General features: G+C 40.4%; 1 protein-coding gene across 1 annotated transcript; it reads left to right on the top strand.

The window, feature by feature from the left end:
• The first annotated feature begins 3,944 nt into the window (after positions 1-3,944).
• Positions 3,945-8,349, top strand: LOC120708596 (protein ALP1-like). The gene is made up of 2 exons (XM_039993949.1): positions 3,945-4,207; positions 7,092-8,349. Exons 1-2 carry the CDS (start codon positions 4,078-4,080, stop codon positions 8,171-8,173), a joined length of 1,212 nt encoding a protein of 403 aa, XP_039849883.1. The 5' UTR covers positions 3,945-4,077; the 3' UTR covers positions 8,174-8,349.
• The last annotated feature ends 3,428 nt before the right edge of the window (positions 8,350-11,777 follow it).

The raw sequence follows: 11,777 nt of genomic DNA, 5'->3' as shown, positions 1-11,777 counted from the left end.
TAGTCGACTACTCGACATCCTTTTCCTTAACTAGGATTACATTCCAAAACAAGGATAAGTACTCGACATAGTACATCTACTCGACATTACAACTCGAGTACTTTTTACATAACTTTACAAAATGACTCGGGTCTGCATGCACACTTCTTGGCTTCCTGAGAAGCCTGCTGCAGCTAGATCGGCCCGAGGCTGTGACAAAGTACAAACTTATTATTCCCATCAAGGGAATAATGATACATGTATCCTGGGAGAAAAGTTTCAAGAGTATGAAGACAGATTACAGTAATCACCTCACAAGTACTCTTATAACATCTTCTGGAGAAACTTTTCCTTCTCCCAGAATATGTTGTGGCAAGATTAAGCTTCTCCGCCAGAGATGTCAGTTCTTGGGCAGTCTCAACCTGGGAACTCCAAGAGTATGACACAACTAGACTCAACCAATCCACAAAGAACCTGCCTCATTGGAAGATGCAAGGATATGATGTCAAAAATGGATACAATGAGAGCATGGGAGTGGTAGGATGAGGTTGCAGGAACTTGTCTTGTCACTCGCAAGTTCTCTTTTAGCATCTTTTGTCGGAAGGAACTACACAAATCTCAGGAGGGCAAGAGCAAGAACACCAAGGAAAAGTCATGGTTGCTACACTTTGGTGGTTCTGGCAAAGGCCTCTCCTATGCCTTTTATAGCAACAAGGAGACTTGCTGAAGGAGAACCCGTGAATCAATAGTGCACGTTTCACGGATGCATTCATGACAGCATTCACGGACGCAGTCAAAGCTACAATAATGCAGATTCTCCAAACAGTAACGTCTCATGTGAGCACTGAATAAAGAGCCGTACATCTCGGGTTTTATTCTTGAAATTATTTTGGGTGCAATCAGTGTGGCGGATCCAATTGTATCATTTTTCTGAGATTTTACCCGAAAAAGAGGTCTTTTCGGATTCCGGATCTGATGAATCATGCAAATAATCTAAAGGATAAAATCTGATGCCACGACTTAAATCCTTAATTCCAAATCTACGCTCGGGGGCTACTCGCAGCAAAAGGAATTTTGATTTAAGGCTCGGGGGCTGCTGGATATAGGCATCAGACATTTATTTTTCATTTTTTTTGGAAAATAGACTGAAGTGACCCTCAGCCTGATTCTGCGATTCAACCTAAGGCTCGGGAGATACTTCACATGGAGCGCGAGTACTTCGCGCACCATATATGATCAAGATTTCAGGGCTTGAGCACCTCACAGCCTCGAAGCAAATGGAAGTACTTGAAGGACTACTCGACGTATTTGAAGGAAGGATCAGAAGCAACGAGAAGGATGTTCTGACTACTTGAAGAACTCGAAGACGCCCAGCCAAGTACTCGACGCCTGCAGGACTCGGCTACGAAGAGCTCGGGGGCTTGTCAGACCCGGGACAGCGGGACTGCTTATAGACATAGAATGTTCTCGAGTAAGGAAAAGCTCATGGATGTACCTTACCTCTTTTGTAACTACCCGAATAGGCATAGAACTAGCTGCAGTACAAAGGAAACTACCCAATTGTGTTGTAGTAGGACTTCAACTGTACTCGACTAGAACTTTCCATGTAACTCTGTCCCCCCGGATATATAAGGGCGGGCAGGGACTCCCTCCAAATAATCATCAACACCTAAGGCAATACAAACCACATAGGACATAGGGTATTACGCAAACTCGCGGGCCGAACCTATTTAAATCTTTGTGTTCCTTGTACCATCGAATTCTAGAGCAGTCGATCCCTACCTACAAACCCTACTGCTAAGGGTATCCCTGAGCAGGCTTGGCGGTAAACACCGACAGATACAATTATTAAATATATAAAGTCATAATTATAAAAGTAATAAAATTAGAATTATTAGCATTAGCACTTGATATAAAAGAGTTACTATTAGCAAAATCACTAAATTTAAAATTAAATATATAAGAAAATGAGCAGTCACCGAAGGGTTCTTATCGAATATAACTAATAACTATATAAGTGCAAGAATTAAAATATAGAAAACAATTAGTAGTTAGTTTATATAATGATTAAGAATCACTAAATAAATAGTTTAAGTCAAATGCAAATAATAAATCCTAAATTTGAATTATAAACGGGGCTACAAGTTCTCAAACATTTCATGTTCAATTAATTAATAAATAGCTAAATTTAGAATTTCAATTAATAAACTTAGTAGTTAATTTGTATATGAATTTTAAACAAAGTGTTAAAAAATCCATCACATTCGCCAAGTCGATTTAAAAATTATCATATTAACTAAAAAAAGAAAAAATTGATGAGTTAGCCACGAAGAACCTTAGCCGAATAGTAGCATATTCTACATAATTGGAAGATAGAAAAGTTGCTAAGAAGTGATTTTGATATGGAGAATGATGAGCGGATGAGAGTCTCTAAACATGAAAAACACATAGATAACTAGCCTAACAAAATTAGAAGCATAGCGATGACTGCATGGTGGTGCATCCATATCATAGCCACGACATAATATTAGCCCTATCACCAAGTTGATGATTGCTCTAACATGGATTGCATTGTCTCTATTACCAAAGCATGACGATCATCACTAGCGACACCAAGAAAAACTGAGATGGTGATGTTTTGCTACATAATATTGTCATTTGATGATGACCGAGAGCTAAAAATATTTATAAGAGAAGAAGGCACGATAAATGATACAACCATTATGGAGCGATGATGCGAGATGTAGAACAAACCAACTTGAAAATTGATGTTTGAGATGCACGCCCGTTGATAGCAAACCAAATGTAGTGTTCAAAAGTAATAGCATGCACCATCAGTGATGCATCTTCGGTTACCATAGTATAGCGGGCAAAGGTTCTTGAAATCATTATGGAGATAACTATACCTAAGATAATATGAGAGCATGCATTACGAGGCTATATCAACGGGTGATTGGAGGATAATGTAAAGAAAGTATATTATACTTTTATTGGTATCTAGATTAAACCACTCACCTAAATCTTCTTCTACAAATTTTGGAGTAATTTATTTATCATGCACCATAAATAGAACATTCAAGAAAAATCGTACATCACAAGTATTTTTTAAAAGTAATATTGATGTCAAAATAAAATATATAAATATTTAGTTACTTCAGTAAATACTCAAAAGATGTATTTCTATATAAAGCATTCATTTTTTCTAAATTATAATCCAAAAACACACCACAAAATATAATAAAAAAATAAAGATGTACCTGTGTGTCTGGACCATGATCATTAGAACAAGACAATTACAAGGATATAACTAAACAAAACTATTTGCATTCAACTTTTCTAATGTAAGAAAATCTAAAAGTTTAGAGGAAAAACTAGATACCCGAGCAAATTGCGCGGGGCACCTTGCTAGTTCCCAATAATTTTTGCGTATAAATTAATGTGTTCGATTGAAACACAATTACCTTGTGAGCACGGTCTATAATTTAATCATTGTGTCACACTGCTACCATCACCCTCTCCGACTTCACGTTGCAAGACTCTCCTTGCATCGCATACCATCTTGCATTATTCCTTATATAGGAAACATACTCCCCATTTTAAATTATTAGTTATTTTGATTTTTTTATATACATAAATTTTGTTATGTATTTAGATATAATATATATCTAGATGCATAACAAAAATTATATATTTATAGAAAAACAAAAACGACTAATACATAGATTTTATTCTACATTTAGATATAATATATATCTAAATGCATAACAAAAACTATATATTTATAGAAAAACTAAAACGACTAATAGTTTAGATTAGAATGGAGGGACTACACAGCAACAGGGTCACATGCACACGCAAGGAAACTGAATCGGAAGCAGAGACATGGGCTGTTGACATGGCACATGAGAATGGCCTTCCTGCATGCCACTGGGCAATAAGAGTAGGAGCCCTGCCCTGTAAAACAACAGGCGACGGCTGAACAACTTGTACCGCAACTCTGTTTAGAGGCCCTTTTCAAGGCCAAGTCATTTGGGGGGTTGCAGGCTGCTGCTCTGGGAGCCTGCCTCCTCTCTTGATCCCTCCGGCGTCGCGCTCGTCATGGCACCGCTGAGGGGGGCGAACCGGAGGAAGCGCAAGCCCGAGCGGGCCTTGCCGGCGCAGCCGCCGCCGGTGCCGCAGCCCCTCGCCGGCGACTGGTGGGACGCCTTCTCCCGCAGGCTTGCAGCAGGTACGCATACATACATACACCCATGTGCCACCGTGTGCTCTCTGTCCCTAACCATGCGACCCCGCGCCTCGTTTCCTGGGACGCTGCGACCTCGCAGCCGCGGCCCCAGGAAATGCGTGCTAACCTCTCGCGTTTAGGATTGTTCGTGGACCGGTTCCGCGGTGCTAGATCAGGAGCGCCGTCGCTGAATTCGCAGTGCTCGTATGGCGTGCGCGTCCGGCGCGCTACTTAATCCGCTCTCGCCGTGCTCCTTAATCTGGACGGTTAGCGTAATGAATCTGCTGTTCGCTCGCGGTTATTGGAGCTGGTGGGCATCAGGCTTGTGCGGTGTGCAGAGGCAAGCAACCACCGGGATGGGTGTTCCAGGGCTGAGGGCATACGATACGAGTATGTGCGATAAGTGTTGCTTTGAGGGCCTGGACACCAACAGCCTGTGAATGCAACAGGTCTGATGGCATCGATGGAGCAGCGTGTGTTTGGGAGCACAATGAATTTTGCCATGCGAGGGTTTGTTGCCTCGTCATGTCCATTCCAGATCTGCAAAAACTGAGTGCAGTGGTGTTTAGGCGTTCTGGGTTTGACTGATGGCACTGTTCTGCCCATTGTGACTACATAATCCAACATCTTTTGCTTGACTGTTGATGTCAACGTGTCTGGAGGACTAAGGGTTCTTTATTTTTATTTTTTGTATCGATGAACCGAGTTAGTAGGACCAAGACCGAGTATATGATGTGCGATTTCAGCGCGACTAGGCATGAGGGGGGAGACATTAGTCTAGATGGGTAAGTGGTGGTCCAGAAGGATACTTTTCGGTATTTAGGATCAGTGCTATAAAAGGATGGCGACATTGATAAAGATGTTAGGCATAAAATTTCAGCTGGCTGGTTGAAATGGCGGCAAGCTTCTGGCATCCTTTGTGACAAGAGGGTGCCACAAAAGCTAAAAGGCAAATTCTATAGGACAACAATTCGTCCGGCGAGGTTATACGGTGCTGAATGTTGGCCTACAAAAAGGCGACATGTCCAGCAACTGAGTGTAGCAGAGATGCGGATGTTGCGATGGTTTTGCGGGCACACAAGGAGGGATAGAGTCTGGAACGAAGTTATTCGGGATAGGGTCGGGGTGGCACCAATTGAGGAGAAACTTACCCAGCATCGGCTGAGATGGTTTGGACATGTCCAACGAAGGCCTCCTGAGGCACCGGTGCGTAATGGGGTTCTTGAGCAGGTCGATAATATAAAGAGGGGTAGAGGTAGACCTAAACTGACGTGGGATGAGTCGTTTAAGAGAGACCTTAAGGATTGGAATATTTCTAAAGAGATAACTTTGGATAGGAGCGCTTGGAGACTACCTATCAATGTGCCTGAACCTTAAACTTATTTCTTTCGGGTTCCATCTCTAGCCTACCCCAACTTGCTTGGGAAAAAAGACTATGTTGTTGTTGTTGTTGTATTGATGAACCGAGTAATTTTGAACAAGGGAGGAAGTGGAACCTGAATAAACACTAGCTCTTCTTCAGGCCGGCAAAGAATGATGAAACTTGATTAGTGAGAAATAGCTAACTATTAATCGGTTGCTGGTGAACACTCATCTATGTGCACAAATAGTTTCCCCCATTCCTACAGATGATTTTAATTTGGGTGTCGTGTATTCAAGCTTACCTGGTTATATGGTTAATTATTTTTTACAATTTGGGTTGCTGCTGTATTTTAACTAACTAATTTGAAGATGATTCCTGTGGCAGTGTTGCCTCTCAAATCTTCGTTACACGAGTTGAGTGATGCAGTGCTAGCTCAATGAGCTTACACCTTACAGAACATGCTGGATGAACTTACATTGTCTTTACTCTCATTCATATTTGTGCAGTTGACCTTAAATTTGATGGATCATCCTAGCGGTATTTAGATTTATCAAACAATCTCCAGATAATGTGTATGTCAGATGTCAGTGTCTGATTATTGTAGCTTCCCAAAAGATGTTTCGCCTAAATGCATACTGTAGATTTAGATTTTTAACGCGTACTGTAGATGCCTACAGTAATTCAGCAAGCTATAATTTGATCATGTAAGAGTTAGGAACAGATGATCTTGGTTGGTCTAGCTTTGATATGAAGGATCATTCCATTTTGATTCATCTGACTATCTGTCCATATAGAAAGTATAAATTGCAGATGTCTATGGGTTGGGCCTCCCAAGAGAGAAACAATACTGTAGGTGCTACATAATTTAGCTAACCGTATTTTGGTCAGACCTATTGAAGAATCCATAGAATATGGATCAGCTTCCATCGTTATAAATTAGTTGAATTACCAGGAAGTATTTATGCTGACAGTAAGCTGAAGAGTTATATTATCAGTCTCAAGTCACTGCAAGATACAGTTGAGTAACCTGTTCAAACTCTGATGCAGACGCAGGCATCAAGTAAGATTTAGTCAGATGGTCACATGAAGGGTTAAAGCTACCTAGCTATGTATTTATAACTCCACAGTGTATTTTCAACTGACAAAGTTTCTACGGAACCGTGACTTTAGTATCTTGTGCAATCATATGTACAACTTGTTTCTGTTATCCTGAAAAAACATCTTAACCTCTTCTGCTAATGGTGGAAAATCGTTCATTCGACTTGTCTATCAGCTGGGCACTATTGCCAATGTACTGCTTTACCTTGATTTCCTGCCATCTTCCAAAACATTAATATTTTAGATTTTAACTCATTGTAAAGTCTCGCGCATCTTTCTCTTTTCTCTAAAACTATGCAGAGCATAAGCTTTAATCCTTCAGATTGCAACCTTTCATGTCTTTCGCATGTTGTCTTGTATAATAACTTTCCATTGTGATTAAGATAACGGTATCTCTACTTATGATTCAATCTGGTGCCTTTACAGGAAAACCTTCCAAAGAATGCCACTACTTTGAGACTACCTTTAAGATGTCGAGGAAAACCTTCGACTACCTTTGCTCTCTGATTAAAGGGGATTTCACGAGAAAGACACAAAGTTTCAGAAATTTCAGATTTGGGGACAAGGTGATTCTAGGTGTGGAGGATCAAGTCGCTGTTGCTCTACTAAGACTGACCACTGGTGAATCACTTCTGAGCATTGGAACACGCTTTGGGATGAACCACTCAGCCATCTCCAACATAACGTGGAAGTTCATTGAGTGCTTGGAGGAGCGCGCCACTTGTCATCTGAAGTGGCCTGATCCTGAGGAGATGGCAACCATCAAAGCAAAGTTTGAAAAAAACCAGGGTCTCCCCAACTGCTGTGGCGCTATAGACACAACACACATCCTCATGTGCTCTTCAGCTCAGCCTAACAGCAATGTCTGGCTGGACGGCGAGAACAAGAACAGCATGGTCCTGCAGACTGTTGTCGACCCTGACATGCGATTCAGAGACGTCGTCAGTGGCTGGCCTGGGAGCTTGGACGACTCGTGCATCCTGCGCACCTCAGGCTTCTACAGACTCTGCCAAAAAAGCTCAAGGCTGACCGGGCAAATGGAGCTTCCTGGAGAATCAGCAAGGTCAATGGTCAGAGAATACATTGTTGGTGATCCCAGCTATCCTCTCCTTCCATGGCTGATGACTCCATACCAAGAGCATTGCCTATCTTTAGAGAAATTGGAATTCAACAAGCGTCAGGCCGCGACGAGAATGGTGGTGCAAGGTGCCCTGGCCAATCTGAAGGAACGGTGGCAGGTCCTCAAGGGAGAGCTGTGGAGGCCGGACAAGCACCGGCTGCCAAGGATCATCTACGCTTGCTGCTTGCTAACTAACATCATGATCGACCTTGAAGATGCCGTGAGAGATCGGATGCCGGCCTCGCACAATCACGACGACGGCTACAGGCAGCAGATCAGCAGTGTGATGGACGACGACGCGGTCATGCAGAGAGACCTGCTGAGCCGGTACATTAGCAGACTCGGCAGCAGATGCCGAAGTGATTCCGTCCCATCAGTTCCTTGCTAATACGAAAAGTATATCATCAGGATTACAGTAGTAGTGCGGATTTTCTTGATTTTGGGTATGATTGATTTTGGGCATTGGTAGACTAGAATAGTGAAATTAGTGAACAAGAAACTTCTCTAAACTCGTGAATTCTGCTATAATATATTTTTCTACATGTCTGAGCAGAGAGCCTGAGACATGTGACATGTCTACCGGACAGAATTTGTATCCTGCCTGAACTCAGCTGAGACACCGTAAACTGCCTGAACTCAGCTGAGACACTGTAAACTGCAAGAGCATATGTAACCCCGTATCTAGGGAAATACCCCTCCTGTTTCCTCTAAAAAAAACAGCAAGATACTGTAAAATCAATCAGTAACGCGGAGGCGATAACAAGAGCTTCCATGGCTAACTGAACCAAAGAAGAACAAGCTGCGAAAACCTGTTGCACTGTCAGAATTCAGATTGCCGACCTCAAACCCGAAGGTGGCGTGACAAGCTGGCAACTTGCTCAGATTCAGAAAATTCAGATGTTGTGCAACGGGGCAGCCGCTAACCTCCTCAGCTGTTGATGGTGAGCAGGAAATTCGTCGTTGTAGCTATTGTGGTGTTTGATTTTGTGTTGACGTACCTCTTGTGGAATGTAGATGCAACTTTGTTTCTGAATTGGAAAAAGTCCGATTTACACCCTTAAACTATCACAAACGTCCGATTTTCAACTTTTAACTACGAAACCGGATAATAGAGGTCATCCAACTATTCAAACCGGACAAATTTAGCCCTTTAGATGATTTTGAAGGTGGTTTTCTATTTTATGAGAATTAAAATATTCAATTTTAAATTTAAAAATTTATAAGTAATTCATTTTAAGTCAAAAAATTATGAAATGGGCATCAGAAGTTTTCTCAAAATATAACCTACCTATTGGCGCAATACTTATTAGTTATTCAAATTCAATTTTTTTATGTTTATAATATTTGGTTGCTTATAGTTATACCTATTATTTTTAATAATTAAGATTCAAATTGAGCAATAATAGACATGTTACATTTGTAGAAAAATTTTGGTACGATTTTCATATTTATTTGATTTAAAATGAATTAGTTTTGCTTTTTTAGATCTAATTAGATTTTTTTATTTTTTTAAAATACAAACTGCCTTCAAAACCACACCAAGGGCCAAATTTGCCAGGTTTTGACAGTTGGATTGTCTATGTTGTCTGATTCCGTAGTTAAAAGTTGAAAATCAGACTTTTGAGATTGTTTGAGGGTCTAAATCGGACTTTTCCCTTCTAAATTCTGGTGTCAAACAATATAGCCTCTTAAATGCTCGTATATACCATTTTTTTAGTCGAACTGCGGCGGACCCATTTAGGCCAGTCTGAACCTTTATTAAAACTTGAAGAAAAGGTACAAGAGAAGCAAATTACAAGAGAAGCGCCAAGGTCGCTACAGGAGGCGGCCAAGGGAAAAAAAACAAGGACCAAAAGAGCTAAGCAGGTTACATAATAGAAGAAAGAAACAAACTTGTCCGAGTCGAGCTTCTCCGTAGGGGAGCGAACTCTGTAAAGCCATAGCGAGAGGTCCGCGACGCACCGTCGAAGCACATCAGCATTTGATTCTAGCATTGAGTTGAACACCCTTGCATTCGGACATTTCCAAAGGTTCCAGAGGAGGCAAGTGAGGATGGTTGAGCACTTGAGCGAGTCGTATATGCCATGTTAAGAAACACTTCAATTTTAGTTGATACAATGGTTTTATTTAGGGAAAAATCCAGTTTACACTTTCGAACTATTATAAAAGTCTGATTTTCAACCTTCAACTACGAAACCGGATAACAAAGACCATATAACTGTTGATACCGAACAAATTTAGTCCTTTAGGTGGTTTTCAAAGTGGTTTTTCATTTTGTGAAAATTAAAATATTCCATTTTAAACTAAAATTTCATAAGTAATCCATTTTAAGTCAAAAAATTATGAAATGGGTATCAAAAGTTTTCTAAAAAATAAACTATCTATTGGCACAGTACTTGTCAGTTATTCGATCCATTTTTTTGTTCATAATATTTGTTTGCGTGTAGTTATGTCTATTATTTTTAATAACTGAGATTCAAATGGAGCAATAATAGATAGATTACATTTTTAGAAAAATTGTAGTACTAGTTTCATATTTTTCTGATTTAAAATGAAGTAGTTTTGATTTTTTAGATCTAATTAGATTTTTTTTATTTTTTTTAAAATACAAACCACCTTCAAAACCACCCTAAGAGCTAATTTTGTCCGGTCTCGACAGTTAGATAGCATATGTTATCCGGTTTTGTAGTTGAAGGTTGAAAATCAAATTTTTGCGATAGTTTGAGGATGTAAATCAGACTTATCCCTTTAATTTACAATTTCAGTTATCAACTTTTGATGTTTTTATGTAGGTATCTGATGAAAGTTCTTGTCTTCAATTATGTACGATGTTGTTGAATTAAAAAAATCTCAATAGTAAGTTAGGTGCTTGTTTTCTTGATTCATTCCTCCTCGGGAAGGTGCAGCAACATGTTGACAAGGACTGCAAAGCTATTGAACACAGTTCAAGAAAGTAGCCACATGAACTCAGCAATACTGAGTGCAGGTGCAGCACCAGCAGGCCCTTCTCGTGTGTTGACTTGCTTTTCATTGCTGGTATTAATCCCCTCAAAGGTAGCACAACTGCACAGGGCATTGTGATTTAGATGTCTTGATGTTTGAGTTCTTTTAATTCTACTACTATAAAAAAGACACTGCTTCTGAGCAGGTTCCCTCTAGGCTTGCACGCATCATAATCTGAAACGTGCTAGCGTCTGATTTGATTTCTTGTGTACAATTAAGTTGAAAACACGTGCGTAGAGTACTAGTATACCAGAATTTGCATCCCCGACAATGTCTAGTTGTTTGGTGAAATTACGGAAAAGTTGCTTGATCAGATGGGGAAAACATGTCCTGACATTCTGCTTATTTGACTCCGCGAGTACTAGCAAAGGAAAAGCAGAATGAGCTTGCAAATCTTCTTTCTGCATTGCCGCAGCTAACATGCTCTAACATGTCCTTTACTTTAATGTCACTCAGATGACAACTAGTATAAAAGGCGAAGAAAAATGAAAAACGTTTCTCTGTTCCAAGTTGCTCGAACTCATTTCCCATATCGACTGGATTGCTTTGTGTGAGTGTGGCGTGCTTGATTTTTATTTGCATTTTTGACTTCCACCACTGAGCTGATCGAGCTCTAGCTAGTGTGCTACGGGATCAAGCCATCTGCAAAAGACAAAAGGTGCCCATCTGAACTAATACTAGCTAGCACTCTTGTTGGACTCGGCTGTTCAAAGTGGAAAACGTCTGCAATTTTCAACCATTACTACAAGTAAACCATGCTGATCATGAATTACCACGAAGTCGTATCTTTCTAGAGGACATGCTACGTTCTCTTGGACGAGAATCGAGATAGTTTTCTTGGAAAAATTGTACAAGCGATGCGATCAAGTTTGACACCTGATGGGTGACATACGACGATTCCAGAAGTACTCTGATAGTCTGAAACCATGATGCCAAACAATAACATGTGATTGGTCGATGAAGCCAGATATTCAAATAGAAGTACTGAG

The sequence above is a fragment of the Panicum virgatum genome, chromosome 5K (genome assembly GCF_016808335.1).
Source record: "Panicum virgatum strain AP13 chromosome 5K, P.virgatum_v5, whole genome shotgun sequence".
Taxonomy (NCBI): domain Eukaryota; kingdom Viridiplantae; phylum Streptophyta; class Magnoliopsida; order Poales; family Poaceae; genus Panicum; species Panicum virgatum.
Note: the sequence above shows the minus strand (reverse complement) of the source record. Positions and strands in the feature narration are given on the sequence as shown.

Excerpts from the sequence above, each read along its gene's own strand:
- LOC120708596 (XM_039993949.1), top strand. The coding sequence starts at position 4,078 with ATGGCACCGCTGAGGGGGGCGAACCGGAGGAAGCGCAAGCCCGAGCGG. Across the intron at positions 4,208-7,091 it reads CTCCCGCAGGCTTGCAGCAG|GAAAACCTTCCAAAGAATGC; the intron begins GTACGCATACAT and ends GTGCCTTTACAG.